Source organism: Nicotiana tabacum, chromosome 2, assembly GCF_000715075.1.
Source record: "Nicotiana tabacum cultivar K326 chromosome 2, ASM71507v2, whole genome shotgun sequence".
NCBI classification, from domain to species: Eukaryota; Viridiplantae; Streptophyta; class Magnoliopsida; order Solanales; family Solanaceae; genus Nicotiana; species Nicotiana tabacum.
The window spans coordinates 33,560,152-33,581,300 of NC_134081.1; the positions used below are offsets into that span (position 1 = coordinate 33,560,152).

The 21,149-nt window shown below is 40.4% G+C and overlaps 2 protein-coding genes across 2 annotated transcripts; both read right to left on the reverse strand.

Annotated features, from left to right (window-relative positions):
* Positions 1–13,584: 13,584 nt before the first annotated feature.
* Positions 13,585–14,688, reverse strand: LOC142166420 (uncharacterized). Its single transcript, XM_075225669.1, has 3 exons — positions 14,525–14,688; positions 13,842–14,399; positions 13,585–13,747 (listed from the first exon to the last, which is right to left on the reverse strand). Exons 1-3 carry the CDS (start codon positions 14,686–14,688, stop codon positions 13,585–13,587), a joined length of 885 nt encoding a protein of 294 aa, XP_075081770.1.
* Positions 14,689–16,065: 1,377 nt separating this feature from the next.
* On the reverse strand, positions 16,066–18,034 carry LOC142166423 (uncharacterized). Its single transcript, XM_075225679.1, has 3 exons — positions 17,384–18,034; positions 16,554–16,728; positions 16,066–16,466 (listed from the first exon to the last, which is right to left on the reverse strand). The coding sequence occupies exons 1-3, from the start codon at positions 18,032–18,034 to the stop codon at positions 16,066–16,068; spliced, it is 1,227 nt and encodes a 408-aa protein (XP_075081780.1).
* Between the last annotated feature and the right edge of the window lie 3,115 nt (positions 18,035–21,149).

Below are 21,149 nucleotides of genomic sequence, written 5' to 3' on the forward strand. Positions count from 1 at the left end.
TATTATTTGCTTTATGTTGTTATGGATTATTTTGGACTATTGGTTTTGGACCCGACTTGGTGGAAGCTCGTCACTACTTTCAACCTACGGCTAGGTTTGTTACTTACTCAGTACATGGGGTCGGTTATACTGATACTACACTTCTGCATATTGCGTGCAGATGTTGGCTGCTGTTGTTGCTGTGATCGATGGTTGCGGGACTTGAAGATGTACCTGCATTCCTGTTGTAGCTGCCTTTTGTTTAGGGTAGCCTTAGATTTATAAAAGCTCTGTTTATGTATTATTCAAACAGACTATGTATTTATTTCATTTTCGCTTTGTATACTCTATTCTTAGAAGCTCATGATTTATACTACCGATTCTTGGGGAGATGTATCGGTTTTAGTTATTTTCTTTTAATTAATTTTATTGGAATTGGATAGTTGGAAATTGGCTTACCTAACGGGTTGGGTTAGGTGCCATCACGACTAGTGGGATTTTTGGGCCGTGACATGTATAATCATAAAGTATAATTGAAAATCGATTAGAGGTGCTTACCCAATGGTTTCGTATGAAAATCTCTCCACAAAATCGTCTCCTATCGAGTCTAGGGTTCAAAGTATAACAAAATGAAGCTAAGTCTCGGAATTACCCAACCATATGCAGGCTGCAGATGTCGCATTTGCGAACCCCGCAAAAGCGGACAATTCATCGCAAAAGTGAACTACGAGAGTTTATGCTAAGGCCGCATTTGTGACCCAATTCTTCGCAAATGCGAAGACAGTTTCCTCACAAAAGCGGCAGGGATCCTCGGAAAAGCGAACAACAACACTTCGCAAATGCGAATTTTTCCCCAGCAGCAAACTTTCGAAAATACGAGGGCCACTTCGCAATTGTGATAGTCACATTTGCGACAAAAACATCGCAAATGCAATGAAACCAGTACCAACACTCAAAAAGCATAAAAAATATTTCAAAACCAATCTGAAACTCACCCCGAGCCCCCGAGGCTCCAAACCAAACACCCACACTAGTCCAAAAACACAACACGAACTCGCTCGCGTGATCAAAACATCAAAATAAACTCTAAAAGCACGAATCAGATGCCAAAACGCATGAGGATCATAACAAACTTCAAGAACTTCTAGAATTGCAACCAAGCATCCGATACAAATCAAATCAAATCCAAATGACGCTAAATTTTGCAGGTAAGTTACATATGACGAAAAGGACCTATTCCAAGTTTTGAATACAAAATCTAAACCCGATAGACTTAAAGTCAACTTTCAGTCAAACTTATGAACTTTTCAAACCTTCCCATTTCCAACTTTTGCCAATTAGTGCCGAATCCTTCTAGAAATATCCAAATGCAAATTCGGGAATACGCCCGAGTCCAAATTCACCATCCGGACCTAATGGAACCATCAAAACTCCAATCCGAGGTCAAATGCTAAAAAGTCAAACTTGGTCAACTCTTCCAACTTAAAGCTTCAATCTTGAAGTTCATTGCTCCAAATGGATTCCGAGTAACTTGAAAACCAAAACCGACGATTCACACAAGTTATAATACATTATGCAGAGATACTCGTGCCCTCAAACTGCCGAGCGAAGTTCAAATGCTCAAAACGACCAGTAGGTCGTTACATTCTCCCACACTTAAACATACGTTCGTCCTCGAACGTGCCAAGAGTCGTTCCAAGGCTATCAAATCATGGTGTAACCTTACCATGCACATACTTGGGGGTGATCCCACGTCACCCCGCTCCATATAAGCCTGCCAACACAATATAACTGGAGATCATTACTTCAACCTTAGCTCATAAGCCTTAGAACCCAAATTTCCAACATCCGAAATTCCTTACAAAGCCCGAATCTTGCATCTACACACTGTATAAGTCTGAACAAGTTGTATTAAGTCATAATCATAACCCAAAATGTAATCACATGATATACCCCATCACTCAGATACTCACAGCAATAACTGCTGACCACCATGGCTGCCCAAAAACAAATTCGGTACCGGTAGTAAACCTCATATCGATTAGAACCTTGTTCAAAACCTTCATACACTGCCGACAATGAAAGAAACACGTGGAATCTCTTAACCACTCATCTGATCAATAAGCCAAGAAGCTCACTCGCCTGACCAGGGCCATTGCCCAAATCCTTAGCCGAAATATAGTACCATCCTTCCAAATATTCCTCATCCTAATACGATAGTGCAAATCTCGGGTCTAGAAACCTCATCTCAGCCAATACAAGCAGCCCAACCGACAAGTCTCAACAAAAAAATCATATGGAGCCCCACACAACGTGGTCCCGTACACCAACAAGTAAAAATTCAGACATGACCGATAATAGTAAGAAAATTCAATAAGAAGGCTACTAAGCAAGCTAAGCAGACAGGTAATTTTAACATTTTCTTATGAACACTTTTCCACAAGGTGAAAGCAAAATACACGAAATAAGCATAAGGAGTTACATTTCATCACAGTACCATTGCAGCCCGCAACCCGATCCCATCATATCAATCCACATAGGGTACCCATCGAGCCATAATACTTGGGCTCACTGATCACATGTGCGTCAACATCAAACACGATAGAGTGCACCAATATAACTGTGGGAAGGTGATTAGGCACAACAATACTAAAAAAGACAAGCACAACTATGTTGCAATAAGAAATTCAACATCATGAGAGCCATCTTGCCCATAACGCCATAAGGCCCATACAGAATTACAATATGCGTTCGTAAAATCATGTAACCATCACAACCCGTCATAGCATAAGAGAGAAACGCATAACTTAGACCAAGGCACGAATAACATCCATTCCGCTCGATGATACACCCGTCATCATACCCCATCATCTTGCTGAAAAATACCCACAAGTCAAAACACAATGCACCTGCCAACATGCGAACTCTCCTCCGGCAATAACAAATAGTGCCACCATAATCTTAAACACCCGAAATCATCTGTGTCATCAAGAACTCATATCTTTCCTTCCAAAACTAAACCGCAACCTTGTACATGTAACTTTTCAACCCTACATGGCGTATCTCCTCTAACATGCTAACTCGTGACATTACGAAAATTTCATAATCAACTCTGAACCATGAGCAAATTGAACATCTCATCAACCGTGAACCTTTCATTTAACTTAATCCAGGAGAACATCACCACACACACAATATAGATTCTATACCTGTATCAAAAACCAACTCCGGCCGTGGTCATAACCATGATGAATTCTTCGGAACTCATTAACACATAATCGAGTCACCAGAACCAATTACCTATAACTCAACCGAGTCACACAAACTGCCAACCCGAAAGTAACTCAATCCGATATGCTCGCTCTGAAGGAACCTTCTGCGAACCCGAAGTCATTTCTTGCATCTCTCCAATATTTCCATGTAGATTCATTCTTGACATAGAACTATTGCAGATCCGATCACCATTCGCTACCGATCTCAACCCTACCCGTATACAAATTTAGAAGTACTTAAATGCTACGTAAGACCTGGAACTCGTCAAAACCTTCTCGATAACCACTCACCTTACTCTAATCTTCAATACACAGCTAGTATGCATCGAGCGACCTGCGCTTCACCAGCACATGACTATTCAAAGAAACAACCAAGCAATCCCTCAACCCGAAAACTGATACAACGTAAGACCCTACAATTCGATCATCATTAGCAGACTTCCGCACTTAGCCCAAAGCCATAGAACATATCATCGGTAGTCCAAGATACCATATCTTTATAGCTACCTTGATCTCGCATGGCTATTCAGCTGAATACTTCAAAACTCATGCAATACTGGTCATAGAACACCCGGAAAACTCTGCCAAGCGCTTACCCATCCTAGAAATAGTCAAGCAAACTTCCCCAAAATTCTCTGAAACGATAATATGTGTACTCCACCGAATGGAAACCTTATACGAAACACATGATCCAAACTCATCACGCAAGAGATGGCCCACCGGCTGTACTCAAATCGACACCTTACCATGAACCCACCTTAATCACAACAGCTAGGCCACCAGCCAGTCTTCCCAATTCTATGCTTACCAACCAGATATAAGAACCCGCCTCATACCACAAATGAACGACTGGAAGATTTAACACTGTATTTGCTCCTGAGACTAGGCAGCACATCGCAATGATAATCAAGCATCCGTGGCCCTTCGTGATTCATCTGTAACATCACAGATCGTCGGCGCATAACAAACACTGAGTGCACCACATCACATATGAACGAATATGAAGAATCAAAATCGTAGGTTTCAAGCTGAAACAAGGCCGCACGATAAGGAAAGAAGGAAGGAAAATTTTCCTAAATGCCCTGTAGCCTTCCGAAGATAAGTATGGACGTCATCATACCGATCCTCAAAACTCTACTAGACACTTGCTTATGACTCGTAGAAACTACGAACCTAGTGCTCTGATACCAACTTGTCATGACCCAAAATCCACTAGTTATGATGGCACCTAACTTGACCCGCTAGATAAGCTAACTAACAGTCAATACAATCCAAATGAGATTTATAGGAAAACAATGAAGAATTATCTGAACATTTATATATTAATCCAAGGACTGGTAGTACGAATCACGAGCTTCTAAGAATTTGAAATTTACAAGGTTGGTACAATTATACACATCATTTGTTTGAAAGTTTACATAAACACATTAGCAAGATCTAAAGCTACAAAGGACAAGTGGCAGCCATAATTGGAACGCAGGTACATCTTCAATGCCAGCTCCCGACATACACAATGACTCCAGCTCCAAAATCTGCACGCAAGGTGCAGAAGTGTAGTATGAGTACAACCGACCCCATGCACTCAGTTAGTATATTGTCTAACCTCGTCGAAGTAGTGACGGGGATTTTTAGTTTAAAAAGATACTCACTGTTATAACCTGTGTAGTAGACTAATAGTAGAAACAGTTATAGAAAATAACAGATAAGGGTACCATAAACAACTATGTGAGGCAGTAAACAATTACTAGGAGAAATCTCAGTAGTAAATTCATAATTTTCCTGGTGTGAGAAGTATATTCAAGATATCAAATCAAATGGCACGGTAACACCCTTCGTGCTTTTATCTCTTCCTCATCATATATATATATATATATATATATATATATATATATATATATATATATATATATATGTGTGTGTGTGTGTGTGTGTGTGTGTGTGTGTGTGTGTGTGTGTGTGTGTGTGTGTTAGCACGGCAATACCCTTCGTGCATTTATCTCATCCTTGCCAAATGTGCATGTAGCAGTACCAACCAGGTAGAATAATTTACAATATTAATGTCCACTAAGTAGAGAGTACCCAGATAGTAACAAATAACAAGTCGGAAACATATAGAAAATAGAAATAGACGAGATAGAGGGCACAGAAGTAATAAAAACAAGTATGGTAGAAGAACATAAATTTCACTAACTAACATTGTGGAAGGCTTAGATATAAATATAACAAACAAGAAGAAAGAGCTTGATCTTTATAATCTAACAAGTAAAGGCATGAATGAATAACATGGTATAAGGCTTGTACTAAAGTGAAACAAAATAGTTGCGACATGGATGTAAATATAACAGCAAGAAGTAGGCATGATATTTGCAAGTTAAGCAAGTAGAAGGCATGGACAACACAACAACAATTGAGATAAAGAACAAAAGACAGGACAATAATGACAAGTCACATAGGAAACATTGGTACGACAATGACAGCTCAATATAAAGGAATGAATGTATACACGAGGAAAGGATATCACAACATAATGCATGTCCCAAGTCCTCGCCTGCATGAAAACAGCCATCGTGCCATGAACTCGTGATAATATAAAATCATGATAATATAAATGAAATGGCACGGCATCACCCTTCGTGCTTTTACTCTCAAATGAAATGGCACGTCATCACCCTTCGTGTTTTACACTCAAATGAAATGGCACGACATCACCCTTCGTGCTTTACACTTTCCTTCACATGATAAAATATATGAAAAGGAACGACATTACCCTTCGTGCTTTACACTCTCCCTCACATGATAATATATATACAATGGCACTGCATCACTCTTCGTGCTGTATACTCTCCCTCACATGATAATATATATACTATGAAACGACATCACCCTTCGTGCTTTACACTCTTCCTCACCAAGCACATGCATATCAATGACAAGCAAAGAAGGAAGCATAAATAATATCAACGGTGGTTAAACGAATGGTCCAAATGAATCTTAATCACTACCTTCAAGCCGACAATAATTCAATAACCCTCAGGAACCTTATTGTTCAAGTATTTCAACAATTCTCAAAATGATCTACAATTCAAGTATAGAATCTAATATCTCAAGAGTAACAGTCGTAGCAATGTATTAGTGATTAAGCATAATGATGACCGAATTAGACACATCAATGTTTCTCAACATTCCGTCAAATTTTAATCAAGTTATAATAAACTAAATCTTGGTTTCTAACATTTAATTCCATATTCTTAGTATCTAGAAGTCAAGTAAGACATGAAGCAAGAAGGTCACATAATTCAACTAGGCACAATTTATAGCATAATTTACCCCCGAGCATGATTAACCCTGGCACATGCATATATGCTCGTCACCTCATATATCTATCACCCTACATGTAGCAAATAATGTCAAATAGTAGGAAAAATTCCCTCAACAAGGTCAGGCAAGACACTTATCTCAATTCGGCCAACTAAATACTCAATTTAGCTCATTCCTTTACAAATTCACCTCCGCCCGGCTCAATCTAGCCAAAGACGACTTAAATACATCACACAATGCAAGAGAAAACAATTTTAATTAATAAAGCTATGACCTTTATACAATTTCCAAAAAGTTAACAAAAGTCAACCCGGGCTCGCCTGGTCCAAACCTGGGTCCAAGGGTAGGTCTTGACCACCCATATCCCCACGAGTCCATTTACGTGTTTTATTTCCAAATTCGGGTTGTATTCGACTTTCAAATCCCAAATTTTTATTTTTCAAAACTTAGACAAAATCCCCAATATTTTCCCTAGATTCTCATGAATTTAATGATATTTCTAATGTATAATCATAAAATATAATTGAAAATCGATTACAGGTGCTTAACAAATGATTTGGTATGAAAATTCCTCCACAAAATCGCCTCCCATCGAGGCTAGGGTTCAAAATATAACAAAATGAAGCTAAGTCTCGGAATTACCCAGCTATATGCAGGTTGCAGATGTCGCATTTGCGAACCCCACAAAAGCGGACAATTCATCGCAAAAGCGAACTAGGAGAGTTTCTTCTAAGGTCGCATTTACGACCCAATTCTTCGCAAATGCGAAGACAATTGCCTCGCAAAAGCAGCATTGATCCTCGCAAAAGCGAACAATCACACTTCGCAAATGCGAATTTTTCCCTAGCAGCCCACTTTCGCAAATGCGAGGGCCACTTCGCAATTGCAATAGTCGCATTTACGACAAAATCATCGCAAATGCGATGAAACCAGTACCAGCACTCAAAAATCATAAAAATCATTTTGAAACTAATCTGAAACTCACCCGAGCCCCCGAGGCTCCAAACCAAACACCCACACTAGTCCAAAAATACAACACGAACTCGCTCGCGTGATCAAAATATCAAAATAACCTCTAAAAGCATGAATCGGATGCCAAAATGCATGAGGATCACAACAAACTTCAAGAACTTCTAGATTCGCAACCAAGCGTCCGATACATATCAAATCAACTCCAAATGACGCTAAATTTTGCAGGTAAGTTCCATATGATGAAAAGGACCTATTCCAAGTTCCGAAACCAAAATCCGGATCCGATACCCTTAAAGTCAACTTCCGGTCAAACTTATGAACTTTTCAAACCTTCCCATTTCTAACTTTCGCCAATTAGTGCCGAATCCTTCTAGAAATATTCAAATGCAAATTTGGGCATACGCATGAGTCCAAAATAACCATCCAGACCTAACGGAACCATCAAAACTTCAATCCGAGGTAAATGCTAAAAAGTCAAACTTGGTCAACTCTTCCAACATAAAGCTTCAATCTTGAAGTTCATTCTTCCAAATCGATTCTGAGTAACTTGAAAACCAAACCGACCATTCACACAACTTATAATACATCATGCGGAGATACTCGTACCCTCGAACTCCCGAGCGAAGTATAAATGCTCAAAACGACCAGTCGGGTCGTTACAACCAACCCCCAACTAATCACGTTTAGGGGGTATTTATAGGTTAGGGTCGGAGTTCCCAAGACCAAATCCATGTAGAAAAATTTTAATGCACGTACTAGGAAAGGACCAGGCCTCAGAGCTTGCAAGGCCTGATGTGGGGTGCGCTGCAAAGTGGGCGTCACCCATTATATAGCCTGGTTGACCGTGCGTTGGACCAAGTATCACCTACTCTGGCGCCTGGTTTAATTTTTCTGCTTTTTGGTGCTCCTTTTGTGTATGTTTGACGTCCATGTGTACAACCTTCATGTATTTTCATCCTTCAACAATCCCACACATAAAATGACATAATTAGGCTCAAACGTCGCATATTTAATCACTAAAATATTAAAATGTAGGGTAAGCAATGCACTAAAAATATACATTTATAACCAAACATCACAACCCCACACTTAAACGTTGCTCGTCCTCGAGTCAACCAACATATTACACTATTCTTGAGCACTTTACATTTACACAATCGAAGCACACTGCACCAATGACCACGGTTGATAGCAACAATTAAGCTAGAGCATATGCAATCACAAACACTTCCCTTTTTCTTATGACATTCTTCAAAAGAAACGTTCACAACGATGACAACATGCTCATAACAATACTAGCCTCAAAAGCCGACTCGATATCACAATGAACTCATGGCTTGAACACCCACGTCGCAGAGAAGTCTAATAATATTACCTATCCCTCTTGAAACCATGTGCCTTCACAACAAGAACTAGAGAGTAAGTTGAATCCACACGTTTAAATCTCATGATCAAATATAGTTTAAGGACTCACATATATCAAAGAAATCGCTCACTCTCACAAAAGAAGTCACATGCATGCAATTGGTACCATATGCTTGCACATAATGTAAATCTCTACTAATGTAGGCTCACTCGGTCTAAAATCAATTAGGACTTCATATGATTGTAATGTGGGCTAAGGGACGGGTAGGATATATTTAGGATTTGTGGTTTACCCTCCTAAGTACCTTAACACATCACATAGTAAACTTTAAGCGCAAATTCTTCAATCCACTTCAATTTCACAAACAAGATCATACCCCAAAAATATTCTCTCTTTCTGTAAGCACTACTTTACTTTATACCCCACTAGCAAGAACAAGACAACAATTATTTCAACTATATTTTCCTTATTTTTTTTCTTTCTCAATTTTCGCTAGTGGTGTATTATTTTACAAAACAAATGCACCTTTCTTTCTTTTATTTGTTCCACTCGAAAGCCACCCCACAGTTAGTCCTTACTTCTTCTAGCGCTCATTTCCTAATTAAAGTACCTTAAGAGGTAACAAGATCAAAATAATGTCAATTAAGAACAAAGGGTATAAGCTCGTAATGTGGGTGCCAAATAAAAAGTCTACAGGCTCAAAAGGGTTTACTAGGGATAGATTTTATTTGTGATAAGCAATTAATCTTAAAAAGATCAAAGAAATCCTAAAATCATTTTTTTTAAACCGAGCATCACCTAAAATTTCGCTTCAACTCACATACCGGGCAAGTTCTAGACTCAATCACAATAACATGGACTACACAAAATCTCACTTCACACATGGCACATGACTCACTAAGGATGGTCTCATTCCGACTCTCAAACATTGCAAGTATTCATAGAGCCACAAGATATTAAGCATCAAGCACAAAGTGAATATAAGTCAAGCAAAAGAGACATAGGCGTCACAAGACATGCTATCCAATATATAAAGGCATCATGATCGATTTCAAAACATAGGGGAAGATACTCCACTTGCTAAGCCTAAATATGCTACTACCAAATAAGTCAAGGGTGCCTAGGATCATCAATCTTCCTCCTTGTATTTCCTAAATTCCTAATCTACTCTAAAAATAAAAAAAAACTACTACTTGGTTCAAACTACATCCTATGAAAAAGAACCGAGGCACAAAGAAAAATCACGGGGGATTATTACTACCTAAAGGAAAACAAAAGACATGTTTTTGGATTTTTCTATTTTTCAAATCTTTTTTGTTAGACTTTAATCCCTCAAGAAAACTGCCTACGAGATCCATCGTCGGGAAAAGTCTAAATTTTTCTAATACTAAATTTATTTATTGCTTTTCTGTATTTTATACCTTTTTCTTTCTTTTTTCGTGTTTTTTTCTTTTTCATTAGGCTAACTACAACTAAAAAAAATAAAAACAAGAAGCTAAGTTAAAAATTACTAACTGAAAAAAATATACTAATTAGCACTACCTACTATATACATGATCGAGAGAATTCCCACCCCACACTTATTTTTATACAATTTCCTCAATGCATACAAAACAATGAAAACAAGTGAGGTGAAAACAAACTTCCTGGTCACTCCTCGTCATCTCCCTCATCATAGAAGGTCATGTCTGCAGCTGCCCAATCCACATTGTCATCCCCTGGTTCATCATCCTCATCAGCGTCATCATCAGACTGCTCGGGCTCAGCCTTGGAACACTCGAGCATGTTAACATCTTCATCCTCGGGAAAGCGCTGACCCTGGCTAAGCCCCACCAGATGCTGTGCATGGGCATTGAGCGGGTACAGTGCATGCAAATGGTCTCTCTCTTCCTGAATAGTTGGCCACCCTTTAATCTGAAGCTGCATGTCCAACATCCCATAAAGAATGGTCCATAAAATTATCATCTTGAGCATTTCGCTCAGGACCAGTGAGTGCATCCACATCAGTCTCATTTTTCAGCAGGATGCTAGTCATGTCCGTCCCACGAAGGGGTGTTGGGATGATTATATCAAATTCTTTATCCTCTTATATCTTTTCCTTCTTCAGATATTGAGTCGACAAATTGCCAAAGAATAGTCTATCAACCATCTTACTCTTCCTCACAAGCGTCATATGGTGACGTATCAGATGACCCACAATAACCTTTTGGCCGGTCATCCGAGAGTACATCAAGCACACCCTATATCTCTTGATCAAAGTGTCATGATTGCATGGCAGCAATCGAGTGTTAATCAACTTCAACCAAACATGTGCCTCTATTTTCATCTTCTTCTTCAGGAATTTCTTATGGAGGCAGATCTTCTTGTCACGGACCCAGGCGGCCATAAAATTGACACCACATAAAGTGTGTCTCAGCTCTCGATACGTTGGGCAGGCGATGAAATTTCCCAGAGGCTCATGTGGGACATCTAGGGTCCCCAAGTAGTTGCAGATAGTTGTGGATGAAAAGTCAATCAATCTACACCGAATAGGAACGTATGACTCTGGATCATCTGGATCAAATCCGGTATAAAACTCCCGTACAATATTCATATTAATGTCACCGGGGTTCCCAAACACAAAGCCCAATCCAAGCTCATGAACAGATTTCCAGATCGCCAGATACTTAGCTCGTAAGCGACTCTCCTCAACGGCCATATCAAGATGCATATACTTGGGGCGACAACGCTTATACCATGCTTTAAGAGAGGGGGTATACTTTTAATTCCATGCTCTTGATGCCCCTGGGGCCTGGGACGTGAGGCTGCCATTGCTGCAACTGCCTTCAATCCCTCAACCTGACTGGATGTGGATTCTCCCCTTTTTCGCTTCTTTAGTAGTGCTATAGAGGATGTCTACCCCTTTGTGGCAGCAACAACTTTGCCTTTTTTCCTTATCAGTTAGTCACACCATCTTTGTTTTGTACCTGCACAAGCGAACGTCAATCAATTTTAGAAGGCATTTATTTAATTTGAAACATGGTCGCACAACCACACACTTAGCAGTTTAGCATATGGCGGTCAAGTAATTTGAGGTTATTCATGCTTCACCCTTGAATTTAAGTAATAATTCGCGCTACAAGACAACTAGTTCATGATGTAATACAATGTAAGTTCAATGCTTGAACCATTCAACCCGGCTTCGGTGAGCCACCCCACACTTAATTTTGATTTTCGGGATGCTTACAACCTACTAGTGTATCAATCCTGGAGACTCGGGCTCCAACTGGGACATAACGTGCCTTTGAGGAATTCTATCAAACACATGGTACGCACTAGTATGATTGAAGCTTTTGTGTGGGTGAGGGATTCCCTCACCCTCCCAAATCGGCTCGGGATTTGAGTGTAAACACTCGTATGAACAATAAGAATAACAATCCTAAGGGTTTTATGGGGTTTGGACAAGCATGCACATTTTCTTATTCATAACACTCATAGATTTTGCCCTTTGCAATTTTTACCTCAATTTTGCCAAAATAGAGGAGAAGACGAGAAGAATCCATACCTTGAATGTTGTACAGAAGGTGAGAGTCTTCAATTAGTAGTGATTTTTGAGAGAGTATTGAGTGAGTTGAGAATGGGAGGGGTTTGGTTGAGTTAAAGAGAGAGAGAGGCGGGAGGCAGTGTGTTTTTGTGCTTGTGAGGGAGTGTTTGTGCATGTGTTTGTGTTTTATGTTGTAAGAGGGTGTTAGAATGGAGTGTTGAGGGTTATCAAAATTAGAACGAACAAAAAACTTACCTAGCGTCGCCCACTCTGACACGAGCTATACCGGGTGCTGGGCTGGGCAACACCCAGTCTAAGGCGAGCAGCATACCTAGCGATGCCCACTGTGGTACGAGCTGGACCTGGCGCTGGGCCAAGCGACGCCCAGTGTAACGCGAGATGGGGGCGCATGCTGGGCTGGGCTAGGCCAGCTCTGTAGTGAGATCCTTCGTGTTTTGGACTTCTTCATGAGTTTAATTGGCCTTTTACATGATCCCGTACCTATCCAAACCTCAAAATTCAACCAAGACTCATTAGTATCTAAAATAAAAGTTAAAAGCTAATTAAGCTAACTACACTACACTACAAATTGGGCTGTCTCCCAACAAGCACCTTATTTAACGTCGCGGCACGACGCAGGGCTTCACTTACTCATCAGCGAGTATTACTTTGGACTTCTGACGATCAATGTCACCTCCCCAATAGTGCTTGACACTTTTCTCATTCACTAAAAAAGATTTCACCGTTTAAAGCGCGCAACTCAATTGCACCCTAAGGAGTGACTCTCACCACCTCAATTGGACCCGACCATCTCGATTTTAACTTTCCAGGAAATAACTTAAGCCTGGAATTGAACAATAGTACCTTTTGGCCGGTTCAAAGTGACGCGGCTTAATATGCTTGTCATGCCATCCTTTTGTTTTCTCCTTGTAAAGCTTAGCATTTTCATACGAGTGTAGCCTGAACTCATCTAACCCATTCAATGGCAAGAGCCTCTTCTCGCCCGCGGCTTCAAAGTTCATATTCAACTTCTTGACCGCCCAATACACCTTATGTTCAAGTTTAACCGGCAAGTGACATGCCTCCCATAAACAAGCTTATACAGAGATGGCCCAATTGGTATTTTGTATGCAATTCTATATGCCCACAAGGCATCATTTAGCTTTGCAGCCCAATATTTCCTGTTCATTCACTTTATTCTCTAGTATCTGCTTTATTTCTCTGTTGGACACTACAACTTGTCCACTTGTTTGTGGATGATATGCTATGGCAACTCTGTGGCGGACCCCATACTTAGCTTGAAGGTTATTCAACAACCTATTGCAGAAATATGTTCTTCTTCACTAAAGTGGCTACTAGCTTGGCATCATTGGTTGGCAATGCGACAACCTCTACCTATTTTGACACATACTCCAGCACTAGCAAAATATATTTGTTTCCTCTAGACAATGGGAATGGTCCCATGAAGTCTATGCCCCACACGTCAAAAATCTCTACCTCCAGGATATTATCCAAAGGCATCTCATGCCTCCCCGTGATTGTTCCTGTTCTTTGACACTGGTTATACTTCTTAACAAATTCATGGGCATCCTTGAACATTGTTGGCCTATAGAACCCTGACTGCAACACCTTTGCAACTGTCCTATCGCCTCCATGATGGCCCCCATAAGACGAGGCATGGTAGTCATACAACACTAATTCCACCTCTCTTTTAGGAATGCACCTCCTCATCAACTGATCAGCACACTGTTTGTACAAGAATGGCTCATCCCAGTAGTAAAAGTTCACATCATGCAAAAACCACTTTCTAGCCTCAGATTGAATTTCAGGAGGAAGTACCCCACTAACAATATAATTCATATAGTCCGCGTACCATGGGGCAGGGTCATGGGTGATGGCAAAAAGTTGCTCATCAGAAAATATCTCCTTAATTTGTCCACCTTCGTCCACGTGCTCATGATTTTCCAGCCTTGAGAGGTGGTCAGGCACTTGGTTTTATGTGCCCTTCCGATCTCGTATTTCTACATGGAATTCCTACAACAAAAAAACCCAGCACATCAATCTAGCATTGGATTCGTTTTTGTAAATAGATACCTGACTGCTACATGATCGTAGTGGACTATAACTTTTGTTCCCACCAAGTAAGCACAAAATTTCTCAAAGGCCCACACAACTGCCAATAGATCCTTCTCAGTGGTAGTGTAATTCAGCTGAGCATCATCAAGAGTCTTAATCGCATAGTATATGGAGTAAAACATCGTATCCTTCCTCTAGCCTAGCACTGCCCCAATAGCATGGTCATTTGCATCACACATGAGTTCAAATGGCAAGGACCAATCTGGTGCCACAATGATGGGGGCAACCAACCTTTTCTTGAGCTCCTAAAATGCCTTCAGACAAACTTCATCAAATTTGAAAGTCACATCCTTTTCAAGCAACCTGCACAATGGAGTAGCAATTTTAGAAAAATCTTTATTAAAGCGTCTATAAAAACCTGTGTGTCCCAAGAAACTCCGGATAGCCTTCTCAGAGATGGGTGGAGGTAATTTTTCAACTGCCTCCACCTTCACCTTATCAACTTCAATACCATTCTTTGATACTCTATGACCCAACATGATGCCCTCTTGCACCATAAAATGACACTTTTCCCAATTTAATACCAAATTTGTTCACAACGTGCCAACACCTTGCCCAAATTCTTCAAATAATCATCATAAGAAGACCCAAAGACTAAAAAATCATCCATGAAGACTTCTACAAATTTTCCACCATATCAATGAAAATGGAATTCGCTTGTTGTTGTTGCATTAAAAAGACTAAATGGAATTTGCTTGAAAGCAAAAGTACCATAAGGGCACGTGAAAGTCATTTTCTCCTGATTCTCTAGGTGTATGACCATCTGGTTATACCCCGAATAACCATCAAGGAAGCAATAATACTCATGCCCAGCCAACTTATCAAACATTTGGTCAATGAATGGAAGTGGGAAGTGGTCCTTGTGGGTTTCTTTGTTGAGCCTTCTATAGTCAATGTAAACTCTCCACCCGTCATGGTGCGAGTAGGAATTAGCTCATTTTTTTCGTTCTCTATAACAGTCATCCCCCCTTTTTAGGAACACATTGCACTGGGCTTACCCAGTTGCTATTAGAAATAGGGAAGTTGATACCTGCATCAAGCCACTTAATTACTTCCTTCTTCACGACCTCCTTCATAATAGGATTCAACCTCCATTGTTGCTTAATACTGGGGCGGTGTCCATCTTCCAGAAAATATTTATGCATGCAGAATGATGGACTGATTCCCTTTATATTAGCAATTGTCCACCCACTAGCTCTTTTGTGCTCATGAAGCACTCTTATCAGCTTTTCTTCTTGCACATTGGTTGGGCTGGATGAAATAATCACTGGCAAAGTTTCAGAATTTCCCAGGTAGGCATAACGCATGTGCGCTGGAAGAGGCTTGAGCTCTAGCTTTGGAGCTTCTTCAACAGATGGTTTAGGAGGGGTCAGAGTAACAGGTCTGTCCAACTCCTCAAATCTTCCAAGCCCATGGACATACTTGCAAGATATGTTAAGGACTTGCTCAACTTCTTCCATCATCTCATCTTCACTTTCTTCTTCATCCCCCATCAAAACTCATTCAAGTGGGTCTATGGAGCTCATATAAGTCACCAATGAAGTCACATCACTTTCCACCATAGAAATCATGGATAGTTCTTCATAGTGGGCTGGCAATTTGAGTGCTTTATAAACATTGAATACCTCCACTCGATCACCCACTCTTATTGTCATCTTGCCTTCACACACATCAATAATAGCTCGGCCCGTAACTAAGAATGGACGCCCTAAAATAAATGGGACTTCCTGATCAGGCTCATAGTCTAAGATATTGAAATCATCCGGGAATATGATAGAACCCACTTGGAGTAACGCATCTTCAATCACCCCTTCCGGATGAACAACGGGGAGATCAACCAACTGTAGACTCATCGTAGTTGGGCGTGGCTCACCCAACACCAACTGTCTAAAAATAGATACTGGCATCAAATTGGTGCTCTCCATAAGATCACACAAAGCTCACCCGAACGCGTGCTTACCAATCGAGATTTGGATAGTGAAACTACCTAGATCCTTTAATTTTTGAGGTATATTGCTTTGAATTCTTGAGATACATTCTTCGGTGAGTGCCACAGTTTCAAACTCGGCCAACCTCATCTTATTTGCCACTATGTCTCTGATATATTTTACATATTTGGGCACTTCCTGCATGATGTCTACCAGCGGAATATTGATTTGCACCTGCTTCAAAATATCAAGAAAGTTTTAAAGGAACGGAGGTGGTGGTCTCGCAACTAGTGTTGGGGTTGCTTTTTCCCCCTCCTCTCCAACTGGCTTTTCTGACTCCCTTGCAATTTCTGGTTTCGCTTCTATGGTGGCTTGTTTTTCATTAAATGTAACTTACTTTCTCTTTTTTGATGGTATTTCTTTTAACTGTATCTCATTCCTAAATGACACTAAATTTAATAGATGTCTTAGGATTAGCCTCAGTGTCGCTTAGAAGTGCTCCAGCTGGTCAAGTATTTTGGGCACTGGAAAGTTACCTTATTTGTCGCTCCAAATTTCTAATCTCTGCTGAGTGGGCTGCTGCTTGGGCCTACTGGTCAGCCATCACTTTCTTTAGCATCTCCTCAATGTGACTCGTCGCGTTTGTATGTTGCTCAGTCTATGGTGGTCTATATTGCTGTTGAGGAGCTTGTGGCCTGTACTGATTCTGAGCATTTTGGTTTCCACCCCAAGAGAAGTTTGGGTGGTTCCTCCAGTTAGGATTGTAATTGTTCCAATACTGATTGGTCTAGCCCATATTTGCATTACCCACAAAACATACAGACTCTAGATTAGCTGGGCATAAGTCTCTCGTGTTGCCCTCTCCACATACTTCACAAAATATTTGAACCTGCTGAACTGGCTGATCTTGTTGCTTATTAATAACCAAGGCCATCTTATTGACTTGGTTGGACAATATGGCAATCTGCGCTGATAATGCAGAAACAACGTCTAACTCGAGGACCCCTGTAGATTTTTGAACTGTGTGTCTGCCCATCTCTCCTCTCCAATTAGAATTACTTTTGGAGAATTTGTTCAATAATGCATAAATTTCATCAATGCTTTTCTCCAACACTTGACCTCTCGCTGCAGCGTCCACCATAATTTTTGTCTCTGGATGTAGTCCTTCTATGAAAGTATGAGCTAACACTTCATTTGTCTGGTTGTGATGAGGACAATCTCTGAGAAACCACTTGAACCTTTCCCAAGTTGAATATAAAGACTCTCCCGATTCTTGTTTAAATGCTACTATCTCACTTCTGATCTTTGCAGTTTTGCCTGAAGGGAAAAACTGTGCCAAAAATTTTCTTGCCAGATCATTCCATGATGTAATAGAATTAGCTGGTTCCAACTTCAACCATCGCTTTGCTTCGGCCAATAAAGAAAAGGGGAACACTGTGATCCTCACATAGTCTGGAGTGACTCCGTTAGTGATATAAGTATCACTAATCTCCAAGATGTTCAGAATGTGTAGTTGTGGATACTCGTGCGAAAGACCCATAAACTATTCATTTGCATGTAGTAACTAGATCATGCTCTGTTTTAGCTCAAAGTTCCCAGTGATTCTGGGCTTCAGAATGCTGGAGGTGACATTAGCAATGCTAGGCATCGCCACCTCCTGAACAACCATATGTTGCTCCTCTGCCATGTTCACAGGTAATTGAACAAGTGCATGAAGATTATCTGTGTCCCTTCCTTCTCTCAACCTCCTGTGATATGTTCTCCCTAGCTCGGGGTCAAAGCCTTGAAGTCTATCCTGACTCTTGACCTCTTGACCCTTCGCATTCAATCAAGGTTCCTGAGAGTAGCGCAACCAATAAGAAATATTAGACTTGACTAAATAAACAACTAAAGTAAAAGCTAGTAAAGAAGTCAATATTCAAGTCTCCGGCAACAGTGCCAAAAACTTGTTGCTTCCAAACACACACGCAAGTATACGTGGTCGTACAAGTAATAAAATGATAAGTCGAGTGTCGAATCCACAAAGACTTGTGTTAACTACCTAATAATTTCACCAAGATTGTTATCCATTCGAGTCAATCAGAGTGTAAGAGTGTGATTATACTAAGTAATAATTGTAACAAGTAACTAATTAATCAAGCAGAAAATAGTTGTTGTTAATTCAATAGAGACGAACATTCTAGGGTTGTGATCGATTCACCAATCTTATTGCGCTCTAATTAACTCTCCCTTTTATACAATTCGCTCATGGTTGCTAATTAATCGAGTAATTGCTCTCGTAGTATTCTCCTGAATTACTACTCGCCTATTCAAAATAGATTAACGCCTATAGTCATATGGAATCAATCTATTAAGAACACATTAAGATTATGATATTCAAATTGAGCATAGTGACTAGGTATATTCCTATCCTAACCACAAATCTGCCCACTACTCAGAGTTAAGATCGTGCCCTTTTCAATTCTTCTCTAATCTAGATGTAGCTTTACCAAGCATAGCATAGATAGTAAATAGAACCTAACTGTTGGCTAGACAATTAAGCAATTAATCTCAAAATTGAAGAAAAAAACATATATTAACGAATTATAATCAAGGTCAAGCCAACTTCAAACAACAATATTCATGGATAAATCACAACCCCAGAACTTATGGGTTTTAGCCACTCATGTTCATGGCAAAAATCAAAATATGGGTTTTAAACATAAAAGCTATGAATACTAGATGAAAGAAGGAAGATGGATGGATTCTATTCTCCGTTCGTGTTTCTTTGCCATTTCTTGCCTCCAAAATTGACCAACCCCCAACTAATCATGTTTAGGGGGTATTTATAGGAAGGGTCGGAGTCCCCAAGTCCAAATCCATGTAGAAAACGTTTAATGCACGTACTAGGAAAGAACCAGGCCATAGAGCTCGCGAGGCCTGATGTTGGGCGCACTGCAGAGTGGGCGTCGCCCACTATATAACCTGGTTGACCGCACGATGGACCAGGCGTCGCCCACTCTGGTGCCTGGTCCAATTTTTTTGCCTTTTGGTGCTCTTTTTGTGTATCTTTGTCCATGTGTGCAACCTTCATGTATTTTCATCCTTCAATAATCCTACACATGAAACGATACAATTAGGCTCAAACATTGCACATTTAATCACTAGAACATTAAAATGTAGGGTAAGTAATGCACTAAAAATACACATTTATAGCCAAACATCAGGCCCGAACACGATGAACCAACTACCCAGGCTTACGCGAACGCGAGCACCATCCGCAAACATGAAGACCAAAGCACCTGCCTCCCCAGCATGACCAACTACTACGCGATTGCGACCAGCAAATGCGAACACGATGAGTCCGCACACCAAAGGTCCGCGATCGCAACTCAAGCACTACGAACACGAGGAAGAAAAGCTGCCAATCACCAAACACACTATGCGATCGCTAACACAATTTCGCGATCGCGTAAAACACCTGAAGTATTAGAAAACCAACAATCCAAACATGAGTGAAAATGATTCGAAACTCATCCGAAACACACCCGAGGCCCCCTGGACCCTGTCCAATAACACCAACCAGTCCCAAAAAATAACGCAAACCTACTCGAGGCCTCAAATCACACCAAACAACATCAAAACCACGAGTCATACCTCAATTCAAGTCTAATGAACTAATGAACTTTTAACTTCTAAAACTCATGCTGAACCATACCAAATCAACTCGGAATGACTTTGAATTTTGCATGCAAGTCCCAAATGAAACAACAGACCTATACCAACTCCCGAAATAACGATCTAACCCCGATATCAACAAAGTCAACTCTCGGTCAAACATATCAACCTTCCAAACCTTCAACTATCCAACTTTCTCCAATTCAAGCCAAAATAACCTGCAAACCTCCAAATCCACATCCGAACATACGCCTAGGTCCAGAATTACCATACGGACCTAACGGAACTGTAAAAACTCTGATCTGAGGTCAAATACACAAAAGGCAATCCAAGTCAACTCTTCCAACTTAAAGATTCGTAGTTAGGAGTCATTCTTCCAAATCAATCCCGAACCACTAGAATACCAAAACCAACGAAACAAGCAAGCCATAATACACCATATAAAGATACTCGTAACCTCAAACTACCAAACTGAAAGCAAATGCTCAAAACGACCGGTCGGGTCATTACATTCTCCCCCACTTAAACATATGTGCATCCTCAAACGTGCCAAGAGTCGTCCCAAAGCTATCAAATCACTGTATAAACTCACCATGCCCATACCCATGGGTGAGATCACGTCATCCCAATCCATATAAGTCAGACAAAACAATCTAATTGAAGATCTTTACCTTAGCCGTAGCTCACAACCTTTAGAACCCAATCTCCAACATTCGGAATCTACTATAAGACCCGATTCTCACATCTATACACTGTAAAAGTCTGAATCAAGCTGTAACCATATCCCGGGTTATAATCACATGATATCCCATATAACTCATATTCTCGTTCTGAACCTTCATACCTTGCCAATGATGAAAGAAACACATAGATACTCATAACCATCCATCTGATCAACAAGTCATGAAGCTCTCTCTCCCGCTAAGAACATTAGCTAAAATCTATGTTGACTAGTGACATTATTCTTCCAAACATACCTCAATTAGATCCGATAGCAC